Source organism: Sciurus vulgaris (genome assembly GCF_902686455.1).
Source record: "Sciurus vulgaris genome assembly, chromosome: 12".
Taxonomy (NCBI): domain Eukaryota; kingdom Metazoa; phylum Chordata; class Mammalia; order Rodentia; family Sciuridae; genus Sciurus; species Sciurus vulgaris.
This window is the reverse complement of record NC_136473.1, coordinates 111448752-111468885: the sequence shown is the minus strand read 5'-3', so window position 1 is coordinate 111468885 and position 20134 is coordinate 111448752. Positions and strand designations below refer to the sequence as shown.

Below are 20134 nucleotides of genomic sequence, written 5' to 3'. Positions count from 1 at the left end.
CTGTGGGCCAGAGGCCAGCCCACTGCCCAACACGGATCAGCCAAGGGGCTCTTGGGGCACTTCCAGGCACCACTCACCCATCTCTTCACTGGGCTTCAGAGACAAGGAACGATAGTGCACCTCAAATGAGGTGGCGTTCTGCTTCAGGGCGAGACGGAGGTCCTTGCCGTTCCGGAAGCAGTAAAAAATGTTGAGCTCCACAAGGGTGGCCAGGGCCTTGATCATCATCTTCATGTTCCAGCACGGGAGAATCTCAAACAGCAGCTCCGTGGTGAAGGTCAGGCCAATGATGGCCGCGCACCTCACCAACATTTGGTGGGAGAGGCTCATGCTGTCCAGCTGGACCAGCGAGATTTCTGCAGGCGGAAGGCCACGCAAAGGGTTCTGGTTACCCGTCTTACTGCCTCTGTCCAGGGCAGACCTGTCCTACGCTGCACATCTGTTGCAGACACCCAGCTAAGCTAATCAGAGGGGCATTTGCTTGGTGTCTGGCACACAGCTAGCTCTTGTGCAGGAGTAGACAGGGTGCAGCTGCTGTGGTCCGAAGACACACGCGGCCAGAGTAAGCCTGATTCCAGGGCTTCCTGACTTCGTGCTAAAGCATGACGGGGATGCGCGAGGACGCAGGGGTCGGGGCAGGCCACGCACTGTGCCTGCCCACCTGCTCCTCGTTGGCCTCTCCGGCCAGTCCCACCCGAAAATGTGCTGCACCTCATTCTCTGATGCAGTCGAATAAAGCTCTGTTCAAATCAGACCCCAGAACACGGCAGGGGAAGGAGGCTCCTCAGCACAAGTAGAAGAATCAAACCTGCCAGGAAGCCGTGTGGACTGGGCAAGTCAGGACAGACGACAGGAGCCCTGGGCACCGCCTCCCTCCTGGTGCAGGTGGTCATCCCAGGATGAGTGGAGGGGGAACTGGCAGGAAACCAGCCCCGGGTGGAATGCCCTTACCTTTCAGTGACGCGGGGGGCGACAGGTTTTTCAGCCGGACACCACTGACGAGGGTGCAGACCTCTTCATTTCCCTCCTCGTTTCTCAGAGAAAACGCTTTGAATTCCTCTGTGGGCTTAATGAAATTCTCTGTGGGGAGAAAAAAAGGAAGGGAAGTCGGGGCTGAGGATGTAGCTCAGTTGGTAGAGTGCTTGCCTCACAAGCACAAGGCCCCGGGTTCAATCAAGAGTGGGAAGACCTGTGTGCTGACTCCCCAGATATTCTGGGGTACCTTGTTTAAAGAAGGCTGATTTATGAAAATTGAAATTTACCCAAAGATGTTTTGTCCTCCCACCCCGGAACAGTACGTGGTCCCAATGCTGGTGTCATCCACAGGACACACAGTTCGATAAACGTCTGCTTCATGGTAGCCTTAGGGTCCTCTCCACGCACGCGATACCTACTCTGCCATGCACACTCGCTCAAACACATCGGGGAGACGCAGCCCTAACGAGGGCGTGTGCTGCCAGAGAGTCGAGACATGAGGTCCGGAAGGCGGCCTTGCCTAGCGACTCGGTCTCCCGGCTCCCCTCCTGCGTCGTCTGCTTCTCCCACGGCCTGTGTGGCGCTGGGCAGACTGAAGAGGCATGATGGGCGGGGGAGACACAAGTGCACAGGCCCGTCCCCTCCGCAGAGGTGACTCCTCACAAGCAGCAAGACCGCGGGCTGTGACGGAGGGCCACGGGAGTGGCAGGAACAGCAGGCGCGGCAGACCTGACCCCACTGTGTGCACGCACTGAGGGCTGTCACATAAACACCACGTGCTTCCAGCCGGCGTGGTGCTTAAGAGCTACAGGACAGATACACAGGTGACTGATCACAGCACAGGGAAGAGCGACTAAGAACAAAAGAGTGAAGACTGAGCCAGGTGCAGTGGCGCACACTTGTAATCCCAGCAAGCCCGGAGGCTGAGGCAGGAGGATCACAGGCTTGAGGACAGCCTCAGCAACTTAGCTAGACTCTCAGCAACTTAACAAGACCCTGTCTCAAAACAAAACAAAACAAGAAATTTTTTAAAGGCTGGGGATGTGGCTCAGTGGTAAAGCACCCCTGGTTCAATCCCCAGTGGCCCCCCACAAAAAAAAGAAAAAGAGCAGCAGAAGCAGTGAAGGTAGATAGGAGGTGGTGAGGGGGTGCAGCCAGGGGGAGTCCAGGAGAGGGTGAGGATGGGTCAGACAGGCAGGGAGGGGAAGGGGCAGGGCGTGATCAGGGAAGCCCAGTGAGGGCACGTGGGCAGGCAGAGGGACCCAGGGTGCGCCCGCCCTGTGCTCCTCACGCCCACCTGTTTCCCTCCCAGGACCACCGTGGTGATTATGTGTTCCACCACTGGATGGACATTAACCAGGGCCTCCAGCCACGAGGCATCTAGGATTGGGAACTCTGGGTACTAAGGACTCCCGCCTCACAGGTCAGATTCTAACGATGGAGACAGACGGACAGTAGATAACGGATTAACAGGAAGCTCTCAGGGTGTGATTCGGTCGTGCACAAGAAGGGAAAGTGACTGGCACTGGGCACTTCCCACTCGGGCTCACTGCTTGGACCTGGGCTGGTCTGCTCCGCTCTGCCCACAGGCTCTCTGGAGCTCAAACGCAGCGGCTGCCGCCTGGCTCTCCACACCCCACTCCACAGTTCCGGGGAGCAGCCACACCCGCGGCCTTCGGAAAAGGTGACATGGCTCTGCTCCTGCCATCCTGGGTCCTTATGCAGTTTGTCCACTGACCCTACAGTGTCTTTTAATGTCCCTTTTTCTTTCAAAGAGACCAGTCTCGGATCATGATTTTAGTTCAGATTTTTAATTGACGTGGAATCACACAACATACAACTAAGCACCTTCCAATACGCAGTTTGGAGGCACCAGCTCTCCCAGGAGTTCCGAGGAGCTTCTCGGGGGAGACGCTCCATTATCTCATTTTTTAAACTTTTATTTGCGCATTTTAATTACACAGAATGCTGGGATCATGGTGGCTTGCTCATACATCATACCTTGATCATGCCCGGTTCCCTGCACCCCCTCCACTTCTCCACACGTCGCTCCCCTCCCGCCAGACTCCACACGTGAGGGAACACGGAACACGTGTCCTCCTGAGTCTGATGGGTTTCATTTAACATGCTGCTTCCCGGTCCTGTCTATGTTCCTGCAAATGACATGACTGTCCTCTGTGTGGCTGCACACACTCACTGTGCACGTGTACCCCACTCTCTCCATTGGTGATACTCGCTGTGCATATGTACCCTGCTCTCTCCATTGGTGACACTCGCTGTGCACATGTTCCCTGCTCTCTCCAGCGGTGACAGACACTCACTGTGCACATGTGCCCCGCTCTCTCCATTGGTGACACTCACTGTGCACACGTGTATCCTGCTCTCTCCATTGGTGACACTCACTGTGCACGTGTATCCCGCTCTCTCCATTGGTGACAGACACTTGCTGTGCACGTGTACCCCGCTCTCTCCAGCGGTGACACACACTCCCTGTGCATGTGTACCCGCTCTCTCTAGCGCTGACAGACACTGAGGCTGGTTCCACAACGGGGCTGCTGTGGTTTGTGCCCTGATAAACGAGGGTGTGCAGGTGTCTCTATAGCAAGGTGACTTTGGTCCCTTCCGGTGAAGAGCCAGGAGTGCCATTGCGGGATCGTAAGACAGTCCTGGTTTTAGTCTTTTGCACGATCTTCAAGCTGGTTTCCGTGGCTGTACCAGTTTATACCCCTACCGCTGAGTGCATGGGCTCCTTTTCCCTCACATCTTCACCAGCATTTATTGTTATGTGCCACTAAACTTAGTCTCAGAGGAAGAATCTGACCCTGCTATTGCGTGGTGCACACAGTAGTTAGAGCTGTTAAATCGCCACCGCTTACTGTGAGTCACGAAAATAAAGACTTCCCCTTCCGGAAGACTGGAGGCAAGTTTTCTCCGTCTTCTCCTGCCAAGTACAACTTGAATCCCTGGACGTCAAACCCAAAACAAACACAAGAGACCCAGGCGGAGAGGAGGCAGACCCTCTGGGGACCTGGGGACCCAGGGAACATGGGGCACAGAGCTCCCTGGTTCCTTCTGCCTCACACATACCAGACTTAGAGCTAAGACTGTGACGACTCAGAAACCCGATGGCATGCCAACAGAAAAGCCCCAAAGTTAGAGTGAGCATCAGTTGACTCTCCAAATCGCTTATTGACCCCACTCTCTGGCCTGGTCCTCTCTGCGATGGAACGCCCCACGGTGCCAGCCGCACGTTCCATCCCTCGTTGCCCTCTGCAGTGTGGCTGCCCTGCCAACAGCCCTCTCTGGGCGAGGCACGTCACCTCTGGAAAACATGGAGCGCCCTGAGCTCCTGGGGTCTGCCTCTGCGCCTCAAACTTTCCAGGCTTCTTCCCTGTCCACCGCTGGTGTGCGCTGGCCTTGCTCAGGGACTCCCGGGCCTCGCTAAGTCCTCGTGCAACCTGGAGTCAGAGCAAGATTTTTGTCGTCCTCAAGCCCTCTGGCCCTGCGGGAAGCAGCCGATGGAGCAGCCCCATCCTTGGCACCTTCTCCACATCAGGATTGGTCAGGGAAGGCAGAGTAGGTGCCGCGTGTGGAGGCGCACACCCGTCATCCCAGAACTCAGGAGCCTGGGGCAGGAGGACAGTGAGCTGAGGGCCAGCCTGGGCAATGTAGGGAGACCCTGTCTCAAAACAAAGCAAAAGGACTGGGGATGTGGCTCGGCGGTAGGGCACCTCTGAGTTCAAACTCTAGCACTGCAAGCAAGAGAGGAGAGTCTCCCCGAGACTTACTGAACAGGTTGTTCCAGGTCACCTTGGTCTTTTCCTCAGACTCCATTTGCTGGAAAAGGAGCACCCTGTGGTGGTCCAGGTTCTTCAGCAGCTCTTCACAGTAGAACGGGATCCCGCAGCTGGCCTCCACCAGGTACCTGCGGTGGAAACAGCAGCCGGCCCGCTCAAGAGCGCCTGCCAGGGAGGCTGGCTATCTCCCCGGTCACTTGACACTGATCCCGTCCCATTCTCTGTGTGTTCCTTTGTTCTCAAGTTTTAGGGATCGCTTTTGTCTTGTTTCCTTTTAAAATTACATAAAACATTTGTATCTTCCCAAAGTTAAAACTATGTAGTAAAGAACATCCTCCGTCTTGCTTCCCTGCCTTAGATACAGATAAGAGCTGCGTGCGTTTATCCTTCCAAAATTTCTTCCAAAAAATACGAACAAAAGTGTGCATGTGTATGCACGTGCACACACACACACACACACACACACCCTATTCATTCTGCCTTTTCTAGGTGAAGGATAGTTACATGCGCCCCACACGTGGGGAGGGCACCTAAGCGTGCCTCCTGTCGTCCCTCTGATCAGGACTCTCACTCCCTTTACTACTGCACCGTGCTCCACGGGATGCGTGCCTCCTAGTTTACTGAGCTTAGCTCCCCTTCGAGATGGATATTTGGATTGCTTCCAGCCTTGTGTCAATATACATAGAGTTTGATAAAAACTTTGTACATAAGTCTCTTCGTATTTGTGTCAACACGTTTGAGACCCTGTCCTAGAACTGGGATCACTAGATCAAAAGGCAAATGCAGTATAAACGTGTGGGGGAGGAGAAGAGAGAAAATCACATTTGTGACTCGAGTTGTTTTATTTTGGGCACTGGGGACTGAACTCAGGCGTGTTCTGCACTGAGCCGCATCCCCAGCCCTTTTTACTTTTTATTTTGGGATGGGATTGGAGGTATTTTAAGTGATCCCTTGTTCTAGTCATCTTCCTTCCAGAAGCAAGGCAACCTCATTAGAAAGAACAAACTCAGAGAACAGGGGGATTGTAAGCAGCCAGCCCAGGAGAGATGCTGTCATCTGGGTGTGACACAGCACCTGCCCGCAATCCCAGCTACTTGATAGGAGCAGCTTAGGGAGACCGGCCGTCTCACAACAAAATAGAAAGGGCTTGGGATGCGGCTCAGAGGCAGAGTGCTTGAGGCCCTGAGTTGCACCCTGAGAGAGAACTAGTGCACGTTGTTAGGGGTCTGCCCTCAAGACCCCAGGGGAGACAACCCTGAGAGGCTCAGACCGCGCTCACTCGGAGAGTCAGGCCTGAACAGCTCCGCCCACCAGCACACGCCTGCCGGCCAGGGAGACACAGTGGCCGCAGGATGTGGTCTAAGGCTCTCCAGCTTGCCTTTCCCATCACGTGACCGTTATTTAAAGTGGGCAGACCCAGTGTGATGCAGGGCAACAGGCTGGCTGAGCAGAGTGTGGGAAGAGGAGCAGGGAGCCCGTGGGGAAGGGCGAGCAGCACCGGCCCACCAGCACGGCTTGCCGCCCCTCTAAAGGGTGGGTGGAAGAACACTGGCACTGCAGGTGCAGTGATACGATGGCGTCAGCACCGGGGACTGCAGAAGGTGCGACTCACGTGTCCAGCTCTTTGGGGATGCTGCGCACGTTGAGGTCGAGGCAGACCTTGTTGCGGATGTCGCTGGGCTGCATGGGCCCCAGGGTGATGTAGGTGGTGTTCCTGTTCTTCATGATGGCACTGGCCGCTGCACAGGGAAGGCCCGTGAAGGGCGACAGGGACATGATGATGAAGATGGGGACCGTGCGGACCAGCTTCTCTATGAAGGTCCAGGAGGCCACATCCACAAACTGGGCCTCGTCGATGATGAAGATGATGCGCTCCTCTCTCACTGTCTGGACAAGGCCACGGCACAGAAAGGGAAAGGCTTCAGGACTCAGGGCTTGCGCTTTGCCAGCAGGCATGTGCGTCCGTGGGATTGGGTGGTTCATTTGCAATTTTCTTTTCATTAACTTTGCATTAATTTGAATTTCAATAACTTAGAATTCATGTTAGTTTGGACATGGACTCTTACTTGGGCAAAGCTTTGTATAATGATGGAAGGAAGAAAGGGAGGGAGGGAGGGAGGGAGGGAGGCGAGTCCCAGGGGTGAGGTTTAGGGACTATGTAAATTCTGAATTGACGCTTAGCTCAAGGTTGGAAGCTGGAAGAGAGTGCAGTACTTTTGGATCAAGCTTTTGCCCACATCCAAATGCTTCCTGGAGCCAGAGCTCCTTGGGCCGGTGGCCAGTGGTCATTTGCCCAGTTTCCTCCTGCCGTGGCTGACTCTTACCTGTTCCAAGATCTTCATAAACAGAGCTTCCAATTGCTTCTGCTTCCTCAAGGTGCTCATTCTGGAAATCTCCCGAGAAATAGGGAACTGTAGGGAGAAGAATGAGCACACTCAGTATGGGAAAGCAGCAAAGGAACTACCAGCCTCGGGGCTCTGGGCAAGTCACTGAGCTGTCCCAGGCCTGGACACCGTCACATGTTAGTTAGTTCTTAATGTCCTTTTCAGCTCTGATTGTCTGTCCTTGAATGTAATAGGTCCAGGAAAGAACAGGACATGTTCTGTCTTTGCATTGGCAGTCAGTTGTGGGAGAAGTGACCTTGTGCCTCAGCCTTGCTGGAATCGTACAGCTACGGTGGAAAGGTAAGAAAAGCATGAGCCAGCAGGTGGCCTTTAGCCAGGCATGGTGGTGCACACCTGTGGTCCCAGCCACAGGGAAGCTGAGGCAGGGGGACCAGAAGTTCGAGGCCTGCTGTCCAAATAAAATGTAAAATTTTTAAAGGGGCTGGTGAGGTAGCTCTTGGTAGAGCACCCCTGAGTTCAAGTTCTAGTACCACACACAAACAAAACAACAAAACAAACAGGGGCCATCTGGATTTTCTTGTGTGGTGTTTCCAGACACCTCCAGTACATCCTGAGAACGTGGAGGTAGGGGCTGGGATGTCACTCAGGGGCAGAGCTGTGCGTAGTGTGTGCAATGTCCTGGGTTCGACCCTTAGGACCCTAGTGCTGTTAAAAGAGAGAGAGAGAGAGAGAATGTGGGTGAATTTTCAGGGAGGATTGGGAGCCGCTTCCTCACCAGCTGGGTGTGCTAGTGAGAGGATACTAAGGCCAAGGAGATGTCAGTCGCGCCTGGGGCCACAGCCTCCAGAAGCCGAGCACTAGGCGTGGTACCTGGACGTGGAAGATGTCATTAAGAAGACAGTGGAACTTCTCATCCAGCAGCATCTTGACTCTGTTTTGAAGGTTGCTCTGTCGCTCTTTGTAGTGTTTGCAAGTGTCCAGACCTAGCACGTTGGCCATGAGTATCTGGATGGTGTAAAAATTCTGATGGAAGCTGATCTTTGTCAACGCAATAGCAATGGTCCTGTTCATGAGAGACCGAGAATCACGAGGGAGTTTTGCACATGTTTTTCAGAAATAAAGGTCAAAGGGGAGCACTGACTCCTCCTGTTGAGCTGCCAGGATGGACCTGCCCAGCAGCCTGGCAGCTGCTGCTTCCCGCTATGGACAGTCCCACTCCACTGTGAGCCCAGCCCCCATCACCTGACCCAGCTCCCCAGGCCTCTCCAGTCCTGCTGCCACTGCCCTGTGCCCTGGCCACGCTGCACGGTGGCAAGCCACTCCTGCCCTTGCTGCATGGCTCTGAAGGCATCGCGCCCACAGGAGCCTGAGGGAGCTGTCAGGTGCCAACCTGGGCTGAAGATGCAGGTCCGTGGTGGAGCGCTTGCCCTGTGCAGGTGAGGCCCTGGGCATGAGCCCCAGTCCTGGGGTACGAAGGCAAACCTTGCTGTATCGCTCTCCTGCTTAGTGTTCCCGTGGCTCCCGTTGCCTAAAGGCCGGCGTCCACCTTCCTTTCTGTGACAGGCAAGACTTCCCAAGGCCTCATCTGCCTAGCCACCTTCCTTCCACCACCAGCAAGCATGCGCATTCCTTGCCTGCCTTTGCCGAGGTCATCTGCATGTCCTGAAGGGCCCCTCTGACTGTTCATGGGTCAGTCCTCTCAGGCTGCCCCTGGAGGCCCTCCTTGCTGCCCCAAGGCTGGATCGCCTCCCCCTCCCTGTGGGGCTCTCTTCACTGGAGGGCAGACGTCAGGGTGGTTCAGGATCATCAGCCCACCTCCCCCAAGTCCATGTGTTGAAGTCGTGGGCCCTGGAACCTCAGAACTGAGGCTCTTTTGAGAATAGGGTGGTTGGAGAGGGATGAGTTAAGATGAGGCCTTACTAAAGACAGCTGGGCCCTCAAACCACCAAGACCGGGGGCCTTATGAAGAGGGGAAATTAGGACACAGAATACACATGCGAAGACAAAGGCAGAGGTCCGGGTGACACTTCTACAGGACAAATAGCACCAAACGGGGCCAGAAAACCCCCAGAAGCAAGGCGAAAGACTCTTCCTCCTGGTCCTGGGAGGGAGCCGACTCTGCTGACACCGGGATCCCAACCTGGGCCTCCAGAACTGTGAGACCACCTTCCTGTGGTCAGGCCACCCCGTCTGTGGTGCTGTCAGGAGCCCTGGTAACCAGCATAGCCCTGGATGGGCCCGGCCCCTGTGGGACTTCCCAGGTGCCTGCAGGAAGGAACGCCCGCCCTTGGCTGCGAGTCGGCCCTCGGCAGTGCTTCAGTGTTTGGAAAGGGCCTTTTTCAGGCCCAACACTGAGTGATGGAGATAGAGCGAAGGGGTGAGCAAGCAGTTTCCCTTCCACGCTTTAGATGGGGAAGCCGTGTGAGACTCCAGAGTCATCCCTGTGAGCGTCACTACTTCCACATGGGGCCAGGCAGACTGATCCAGAAAGGGACCCACCACACTCCACACATGAAGATAGATGAACAGTGTCAGGTGATTGCAATAGCTCCGCCTTCCAGAGCATGTACCCAGGCCAGTCATTGTCCATTCCCACTCGCAGGGTGACAAACTTATGTGTCTGTTCTGCAGGCGAATCTAGCCCTGATCACATGTCTGTACTAATGGTTCCCAGCCGGTGGGCATGTTGGGATTATGGGGGGAACTTTAAAACGCCCAAGCCCCACCAGGCTTTAAATCAGGATTTCCAACAACCAGACCAGTTCTCTTTTTCTTCGTTCAAAATATTTATCAGGGCTGGGGATGTAGCTCAGGGGTAGAGCGCTTGCCTAGCATGCATGAAGCCCTGGGTTAATTCCCAGCACCACCAAAACCACAAGAATTAATCTAACCAAAATATTCATCATCATTTATTTAGCACAAAGGTCATATCACCCAACAGTTATAGAAATACAAAATAAATGGAACTGCTTTAAGGATGCAGGATCTCTGAATCGACTCGGAGAGATAATTCCCAGGCACTCACCTGTGGTTCTCACCTTGAGCCAGGTACTCAATTTCCATAAGTATCTGGCTTTTTTCCATATCCAAATAATCCTTCGTACATTAGGATTCGGCTGCAGTTAGACATCAAAAATTCCTTCATGGTACGCATGAAGTATCTGATCTCCTTATCACGCCCTGTTATTTTCATTTTTATTTTTAAAAGAGGAACAAAATCAGCAACACAAAAAAGTCTAGAGATATAAAAAAGCACAGAGGGACACCCCTTCCAAGAATATCCTAGGAATTGGCATGGCATGGTTCAGACTTTATTGAGTCCCTGCACACTTTTTAAAATCTTTTTTGAGAATTTTCCAGTTAATAAGGTGGTTTTGCAGTTGTATTTGAATACCACAGTTGTAAAAGAAAGTCGATTTGTTTTTTGGGTTTTTTTTTTTTTTTTTTTTTTAGTGTTTTTCCTGTCCTGGACATGGAACCCAGGGCCTCTCGCATGCTAGGCAAGTGCTTTGCAACTGAGCCACACACCAGCCCCCCAGGAAAAGTATTCTTGTATGCTCTTTATAATTTGCTCAGATTAAATGGAATTAAACCAAGTCTGTTTAACACTAAAGCTTGTTTCCCTTTTTTTATAGCACAGTAAACTGTAGATTTAAAATTAGGGCTCTAATACCGAACGACTATAGAGAAAACATTTTTATTTCCAATTCCATGATGAAGGAAACCTGTCCTCATAAATGCAAATTATATTGTCTCGGGCTGCTAGAAGCATTATCAGGGACAAGAAAGTTCAATTTACCTCCAGAAATTATGTATACATTTTTATTATCATAAGGACAACCTAAATTATTTGTAAAAGTAAATTGTCTTTTTTTCCTGATTATAAAACTAACAAATGTTCACTTTGGAAAATATGGAAAAACTCAGGAGAAGGAAAAAAAAAAGAACAAAATAAAAATCACCGTTGGTTCCAATCCTGTCACTGTTCTTTTTCTTGTGTTTTAAAATACATGTAACAGAAATCCTGGCTGAAGTCAGAAGCTCAGCTCACAGCCTCTGAAACTTGGGTGGGTACAATGAGCAGGAAGGACCATGATTTCAAAACATGGAGCATTTCTGTCAAAAGACTGAGGGACGAGACAGGTGCCGTGGTGCACGACTGTAATCCCAGCAGCTCAGGAGGCTGAGGCAGGAGGACGGCCAGTTAATGAGGTTCTAAGCAACTTGGTGAGACCTTGTCTCAAAATAAGAAATTTAAAGGGCTGGGAATGTGACTTAATGGTTAAGTGCCCCTGGGTTCAATCCCTAGCACCAAAGCAAACCAAATCAAACAGAAAAAAAAAAAAAAAAAAAAAGACCTGGGGACTCAGAGCCCACTACCACTTTTTCATGGGACAGCAGATTGTGAAGGACTCATCTGTAAGATGTCTTTGTGGAAAACCAGGACCATTTATCCCCGTGTAGACATTTTAGGAAAAGAGGCTCTGTGCTGTGCTTGGTAACGTAAATGTCTGGGTATGTTTAGCAAGAACTACTCGCACATGTATGATTCTGTGTGTGTGTGTGTGTGTGTGTGTGTGTGTGTGTGTGTGTGTGATGCTGGGTAGGAACCCAGGTGTGCTCTGCCACTCAGCTCATCCCCAGCCCTTTTTGTATTTTATTATTTTGAGACAGGGTCTTGATAAGTTGCTTAGGACCTCACTAAGTTGTCAAGACTGACCTCAAACTTGCAATCCTCCTGCCTCAGCCTCTCTTGTTGTTGGGGTTGTAGGCACACACCACCATGCCTGGCTCATCTATGTACATTTTCATGCTTATTCATTTATTTATTTAAAAAGACACAGGGTCTTGCTATGTTACCCAGGCTGGTCCTGAATGCCTGGACTCAAGCCATCCTCCCATCCTCCCAAGAAACTTGGAGAACAAGCACTAGGCTTATGTAAAATTAAACAGGTGTAAATAATCCCAGGTGTTAGGAGTCCGTGGGGGAAAAAGTGGAAGAGCATGCGTAAGTGTTCCTGGAATATTGCTGTTTCTCTTTCTTGGCTTGGATCATGGTTAGATTTTCATTTTGTGATAATTGATTAAGTTGCACTTAATCAACACTTTTTTAAAACACTTTTTAAAAAAGTGTTTCTTTTGTCAATGGATTTATTTATTTGCAGTGCCGAGAATCAAACCCAGTTCCTCACACATGCAAGTCCAGCGCTCTACCGCCGAGCTACAACCCCAGCCCTAGGCTGCACGCTTATTGATGCACTATTCTGTGCGTTCTGTTGTAGTCTGATAAAGGAAGTCCAGGGCGGGGCTGTCACTCAGTGGTAGAGCACTTGCCTAGCATGCACAGACCCTGACTTCATCCCCAGCACTGCAAAAAAACGCAATGAGTTTCAAATCAAGTCTCACTACCTACCCAGCAAAGGGTAACCCTCGTTTCTGTTGCAGATGAGGTACGCCATACCAAACATGCTGAAGAAGAGAGAAAAGAAGTCAGATTTCAGACGGAGAAGCAGCGAGAGCAAGCGTCTGTCTGGCTTTAGGCCCCAGGAAGCCTCCTTCTCCATCTCCAGCAAGAGTCGGTCCCTGAATCGCAGTCCTGAGCCGCAAGATGGGGAGGGCCCCGCTTGGTGTGTCCGACAGCCCAGCCCATGCTCCATAAGTGCAGCCTGGGCTGCCAGTGGCAGGGCGCTGGGGAGACAGGCGCCCGCCGGGGAGGGCGCCCGTGCCCACTCACACTTTCTCATTCAGGCCCAGGCACTGATAGACTGGTCCAGAATCCCCAACGCCTTTCATCGCTTTCTTTGGAAGTTCTTTAAAAAAGTAGGCCGGTAGGTTGCTGCCGCTGTAGGTGACAGAGTCACAGGTCACGATTCCTGGGTAGTACATCATCATCCTGGCGGCTATGTTGACTTTTTGACCAATGACTGTAACAGCAAGGAGAGAGTCAAAGAGCAGGACAAAACAGCCCTTGACCTGCCACTTCCTTTGCCACTCATGAAGGACATAAGCATTTGGCCTTCAACCACCCACAGCCCGTCCACAGCTACTTAAAAACCCGTTCAGGCCCTGGGAGGCCAAGAGGACACTCTGCGTGGGGTAGGAGGACCGTGAGCATGGGGAGGTCTGCCAGCTGGGTGGCCACGCTGAGAGCTCCCACCCCGGCTGCCGCTGGCCTTCTGGACAGGGTGGCTGAGCACAAGCTGGCACCGTACTGACTACACAGCACGCCTCATGTGCTCTGCAGGCCCTCCGGGCTGTGGCTTCTTACTCAACAGGGCCAGTGGTGTGTGTGGAGGATCGCAGAGGGAACATCCCAGGGCGATGCCTGCAGCCCGCAGATGGCGCAGGCTCCACCGGCCCTGCCTCTAACTGCCACATGCAAATTACTTGGGCTTCAGCTTTCCGGTCAAGGAAACGCAATGACAATACTGCTATCTCCAAGGGGAGCTCGAAGGTCAGGAATCGGGGACCGGGCTGCAGCTAGAGGTAGCGCTCTTGCCTACCATAAGCAAGGCCCTGAACTGGATCCCCAGCACCACACACACTCACACACACACACACTCTCTCTCACACACACTCACACACACTCTCTCTCTCACACACACACATACTCTCACACACTCACACACATACACACACACACATGCACACTCACACACATACTCTCTCTCACACACTTTCTCACACACACTCACACACACATTCACACTCTCACACACTCACACACACATTCTCACACACTCACACTCTCTCACACACACACTCACACACACATTCTCACACACTCACACTCTCTCACACACACTCTCACACACACTCACACATACACACATGAACACACATGAACACACACATTCTCACACACATGAACACACTCGCACTCTCACACACTCACACTCTCACACACTCACACACACATACACACACTCTCACACACACTCACACACATACTCTCACACACTCACACACACTCACACACATGTGCACTCACACACATACTCTCTCACACACACACTTTCTCTCACACACATTCACACTCTCACACACTCACACACACATTCTCACACACACTCTCTCACACTCACACACTCTCACACACACATACACACACACTCACACACATGCATACTCACTCACACACATGAGTTAATATATGCTTACATCTTTGGTGGTGCCTGGCTGCTTGCAAGCACTTATTTAATATTATACTAAATGAGCATTAAACGTTCCATTTTAACACAAAACCTTCCTGTCTTGTTTTGTTTCTGGTGCTGGAGGTCAAACACAGGGCTTTGCACCTGCCAGGCAAACCCAGTACCACTGAGTTACACTCCCAGCCAGGGAATCCTTTTATAAACTTTGTTAATAAAAATTACAAGAGGCCTTTGTTTTGACTCTTGCACTGAGTCCCAAGAAACCAGAATAAAAATCAAAATAGACTCCCCCATGCTAAAGTTCTATATGCTCACACCAAGCTGTTATCTGAATTTCAGAAAAAAAAAAAAAAAAAAAAATCAGGAGAAGGTTGATGCCAGTTTCCCAAATGGGCTGGTTCCAACAGGCAAGATGGTGAGTTCCCCTGCCTTCATCCCGCACCAAAGATAAGCTGAAGCGACTTGATGCTAACCAATCAGTCGCTTCTCCTTGCTCTGTCTTCCTGTCCCTTCCTTCCAAGGACCAAACTGCTGTGCGTTCTGTTTCTGCTTTCTTGGGCCTTATCTATAAAACCACACTCCTTTGCACTGACCATGGGGATGCTTACTCTATTTTACGGAAGGAAGCATCACCTGATTCTAGAACAGAAAATACAGTCAGTTAAGACCTTTAACCTAGGGGCTGGGGTTGTGGCTCAGGGGTAGAGTGCTTGCCTAGCACGTGTGAGGCACTGGGTTCCATCCTGAGCACCACAGATAAATAAGTTAATGAAAATAAAGTTTCACTGACAACTAAAAGAAATGAAAAAATAATTTTAAAAATGATCTCTATAGTAAATTGTTGTAATTGATCCTTTGACGGACTTTGTAATGGGGAGCTTCACCATATGTGAAAGTATAGTATCACCGATGACCACATACCCTCTGCCACCCCACGGCACCTGCCTGACCCTTGCCTGTCCACTGCCCTCTGTGGTCACTTTGAAGAAAATCTCACAGTGTCACTTTGGACATAGTGTTTTGGGACCTCAGTGGTGCCCAGTGTTTTAGATGTATCATTGCTAAACCCTCATGGGACAGAGAGGCAGAGAGATCACCCTGCTCCTCAGCACGCTCCTGCAGAGCAGTGTTATTTCCGGTAACGCCAATATTCTTAATGTTAAGAAAGGGTCCTGACCTGTTCCAGGAATGAGGGAGTTACCACGAAGGCCCCAGGTCCCACAGCGCCCCCTGCTCCTCCCTGCAGCGCCTTCGTTTCCTGTTCTCCTCAGGGCCCCAAGATGCATGCTCTGCAGACCTGGAGCTCCTGCAGGGCAAGGCGCCCGCAGGTTCCAGACCCCTGAGGGCCACACGCGCCCACCCACGCACTGCCGCCCAGGGCTCACCCGTGTACTCGTGTCTCACGGTGTGCCCCACGATGCCGCAGAAGACGATCCCGCTGGCCACGCCGATGGACACGGTGCTGGCATGGTGGAGGGGAGACAGAGAACGAGCACCTTAACAGAAAGTCAGGTTCAGGAACGTCAAGAGCCAAGGGAACCTGGGGAGGGCAGGGCGTGGTGAAGGGGGCCCAGCAGCCCATGTCCCCAGAGGGAGGGGGCAGAGGCACAGGACTCGGCCCAGTTCCTTTCCTCCTCTGTTCCAGGGTCTTTGCAAAGGGTCAGGGACCCCTGGTGGGATCAGGGTCAACACTCACTGGATCTTGTGGACCTGAGAACAGAAGTCGAATATATCGACAGCACTCTCCAAGGCATGAGAAACCTCGTCGGGAGCCTTTTCCCCGGGGAAGCCGAAGACGCAGAGGAAGGAGCAGCCCTGTGTGGGAGAGTCAGCGGACCTGCCGGCACCGGACTTGCATCCCTGGAATGACTTTCAGTCTCTGGGTGGGACTTGCTCCTGCTTCCTCTCACATCAGTTCCATCTCTAGTGAACGTCACCCAGCTCCCAAGCCCTTGCTGAGTCCTTGCTTCCGAGGCGGCCAGTGGTGAGGAGCCCTTTGGGCACCCTCCCCTGCCTACGCTCTCCCGTGGCCAAGGTCTCATGCCACAAATTGTAAGTTTACGTAAGAGGTAGCACAGAGCTGGTCCAGCTCTGCGGTCAGAAATCTGCCTTCCCAGCTCTGGATGGAGCCCTGCACAGTGCTGTGGGTCCACAGGCCCAGCCGCTGGAGAGGCAGAGGAGGGAGGATGGCTTAAGCCCAGGAACTGGAGAACAGCCTGGGCAACACAGCCAGACCCCTTCAAAAACAAAAAAAGAGGCGAGGCAGGCAGTGAGCCAAGGATCAGAGCTGTTCAGGGACTCACTGGGGTCACCCAGGATCCTGAGGGCCACGCCTGCGAGACCGCACACTGTCCCGAGATCCTGTGCTCTCCGACCCTCCTAAGGAACACTGAAGCCGCCCTGGAGGGCCCCACTGGCCGCGAGCACTCCCTCCGAGTTCCCTCGGCCGAGTTGGCGCCCCTGCCCAGCCCTGCAGGCAGAGCGCCACTCGGCGGCTGCCTCTACGCGTGGCCCAAGGCCCGCTGCGTGCTCGTTGGAAGAGCGAGCGAGTGGATGTGGGCCGACCAAACGCTCTGCTCTGCAGACAGGGAGGCAACTCTCACTGCCCCTTCTCAGGTCCTCTGTTCACCGCAGAACGGAGAACAAACTGAGAGCCGGACTGAGCCATGCACAGCACTTGAGAGCTGGAGAGGAGCCACTTCCTCCCTGCCACGGATGGAAACGCTGACGTGGCAGGCGGGCACTGCTGGAAACCAGCTCCTGGGCATGTAGGTCACTAGGCTCGGGACCTAGATCCTGGGAATCACGTGACGCAGTAGGCGGGAGCCACAGGAGCAGGAGAGAGCTGAGATGGTGAGCGGACCAGGGAGACAGACCCAGTGGGTGTGAACCCAGTGCCCGTGGAGGCACGAGTGAGAACTAGCCACAGCTACAAGATGGGGACCACGACAAGAGCACTTGGCTTGGAGTGGTCACGAGGAGGAGAGGAGTTCATGTACGCCAAGTACCGGGAGCACCGCCCGGCACCAGCAAGGGCCACGTCCGCGTGTGAGCTGTTCCGACTCACAGACACTGATGTCTGCTCCCTCCAGCTCCCCAGCCGGCTGGCCACGCACCCTAACCTCAACCGCTGGCCGCTTCCCACCCCTTAGCTCATGTGTACCTTGTCGAACATGAAGACTTTATTGATCTCGCCTCGGAAGACCTTCAGGACAGAAGTGATGTGCACACAGGCATCCTGGATGGCCGAGCCTATGACTTCTGCTTTGTCTTGCTCTTTGAACATCAGGTTCACAAACACAATCGTCACTGGGCGGAGCTCAGACAAATAACCCCCAAGTTGTTTGTCGTCGATCTGCAGGGTAGAGAGCGACTTTCTGCAGCGGTGGATCCTTCCTGACAACACCACCCCCGTCCCACACCCAGATTGTCCCTGGAAAGAGGAAAGCAGCCTCTTAAGAGTCCAGGAAGCTGAAGCCGTCAGGGTGTGTGAGGCACAACCCCGCAGAGCCAGCCAACCTGGAGCTGAGCTGTTGGAAATGGCAAGCTCCCGTCTCTGAAAGTGGGGTTTGCACAGTTGCTGATTTTTAGCCAGCAACCACTCCATCGCCCCAGTTACTAGCTCCTGCACGCCACTGAGAGACCTCAGGATAAGAGGAGAAGTGCTGTTCTTTGGACCTCTCTTTTTTTTAATGGTAGGATAAGAATATCATGCTCGGGCTTGGAGATGTAGCTCAGTGGTAGAACTCTTGCCTAGCAAGTAAAAAAGCCCTGGGGACCATCCCAGCACCTCCAAAAACAAAAAGAGTAATGTGTAATTCAGCCTTTACATAGTCTGGTGGCTTCGGGAAGATTTCTACATTACATTCACTCTATCTTCAGGCAAAATAAAGTCAGTTTTATATTTCCCATTTTACAGATCAGATCACAGAGGCATAGAGAAGTAACACAATTCTCCCAAGGTCCTGTGGGAAGACGCAGCAGACGAGGACCCAGACCTGCAGATTTCACTCCGCACAGCTCTGGCACTCGCGTCCTGGCCCCTGTCCGCAGCAGCTCACCCACAGGGAGCATGGAGACACGAGTTCTGAGTGTGGTTTGGAAGTCGGGACCGCAGCATCTGGTTGCTCTTCGCCGGGTGTTTGTTCATTATCACCCTGCGAGTGACCCTTTCCCTGGGAGTCACCCCTTATCCCTTATCCCTCCTGTAGACCTTGCTCTCAGCTGGTCGCCGCTAACAGAGCATGATTTCTTATGTCCTTTGGGGCGGTGACGATGGGTGCAGGAAGTGACTTTCCCAAGGGCTGGACAACTGCAGGCACCAGCATTGGCCGCTAGGCAGGTGATTTTAGGGGCCCCTGCTTGCCCTGACTGACTGACGAGTGACTGGTGGAGATGGGATTGTCCCCAGAAGCTCCTGCTCCCGCCCTGGCTGCAGGCAATGGCCCTCTCTTCAGCCTGCAGGTCCCCTGCTGTTGAGCGGTTCTGCCCCCTCCACCCCAACCCCATGCGGGCTGACCCCGGAAGGTGTGCCCAGGTCAAGCTTGTCTTACAAAAATTTCCTGTAGGACACAATTGCATTTTGACAGGATTAAAACCATAGAAACAAAAACTTGTACCGCATTTGTATACAGTGAATCAAAATGCAGTCTGTAAAAATAAAATAATTTAAAAATTTTTTTAAAAACCCACTAAAACAGACATACATTAGGACGGTGCATAGCCTATGCCAAAACCATGGCACTCATTCAGACCAGGGTCCAAACCCTGACACCACCTCTTATAATCTCTGGAGCATCAGTTTTCTCACATATACAATGGGGTTATGCTGGGCATGACAGCGCATGCCTATGATCCAGCTGGCTGGGGATGTAGCTCAGTGGTAAAGTGCCCCTGGGTTCAATCCCTGGTGTCTAAGTAAATAAAAAAGGCCATTGCAGAGTGACTGGCATGTGGTGGGTGCTGAGAGTTAGTTATGATTGACATGGTTTAATGTATTTGAAAGTCCAGATCTAAGGGAATGGGAAGGGAGGCTCAGAGGCCAGGGCAATTAAAGTGCTCTAACTACCTATGTTGTTAAATCTCACAACGAATGCAAGAGACTTGAAGAGACACTGCCTGGATGCTCGAATACTCCACTTCTGCCCTGGGGCGCACAGAATAGGTGCTCCTGTGCTCCTGCGTCACCTCTTGCAGTCCCTGCTCTTTGCCCAGTTGCATAAGGCAACACAGTCCTGGTTGGTGCTCTTTTTAATTTTTTTTTTTTTTTTTTTGGTACTGGGGATTGAACCCAGGGGCACTCCACCAGCCCTTTTCAGTACTTTATTTAGAGACAGGATCTCACTGAGTTGCTTAGGGCCTCCCTAAGTTGCTGAGGCTGGCTTTGAACTCAGGATCCTCCTGCCTCAGCCTCCCAAGCCTCTGGGATTACAGGCTTGCGCCACTGCGCTGGCCTCTGGTTGATGCTTGTTATCATAGTGGAGCTGTGACTAAGGCCGCTTGTACCTTCTTTGTTTCTGCAATGCTGGGGCTGAACCCGAGGCCTTGCAGAAGCTACGTGAGTGTCTGCACCGCAGAGCTACACCCAAAGTACCCCCGCCAAGTAGGGTCCTGAGTTAAGCAATGTATTTTGAATTTGTCATCCACATATACAGAATGTCCTCAATCCACTGGATCATTTTTTTCTTTTATTCTTTCCAGCTGTCCAAGATCTCTGACATCTCTAAAGCCAAAAAATTCAATTATGAAAATACCTGCTTTGAAATGTTTTCCATCACATACTTTTGTAGGGACATCTCCAGTTTGGGATCAGAATCCAGGATGCAGGCAAGCCTCAGGAAGTCTAGGAGGGCAGGAGGAGGGG

The 20134-nt window shown here is 52.3% G+C and overlaps 1 protein-coding gene and 1 long non-coding RNA gene across 2 annotated transcripts in view; one reads left to right on the top strand and one right to left on the bottom strand.

Moving 5' to 3' along the window:
• Window positions 1-20134, bottom strand: part of ADCY10 (adenylate cyclase 10) — a 56207-nt gene that overhangs the window by 27785 nt on the left and 8288 nt on the right. The window contains 14 exon segments of the mRNA XM_079106574.1: window positions 78-356; window positions 952-1080; window positions 4764-4900; window positions 6385-6659; window positions 7097-7183; window positions 7988-8180; window positions 10143-10195; window positions 10197-10297; window positions 12531-12586; window positions 12852-13041; window positions 15657-15733; window positions 15968-16086; window positions 17435-17626; window positions 20025-20113. Of these exon segments, the coding sequence (XP_078962700.1) occupies window positions 78-356; window positions 952-1080; window positions 4764-4900; window positions 6385-6659; window positions 7097-7183; window positions 7988-8180; window positions 10143-10195; window positions 10197-10297; window positions 12531-12586; window positions 12852-13041; window positions 15657-15733; window positions 15968-16086; window positions 17435-17626; window positions 20025-20113 (1977 nt within the window).
• On the top strand, window positions 17582-18800 carry LOC306641482. Its single transcript, XR_013758166.1, has 3 exons — window positions 17582-17833; window positions 17971-18078; window positions 18191-18800. It is a non-coding gene; the product is annotated as an uncharacterized lncRNA (long non-coding RNA).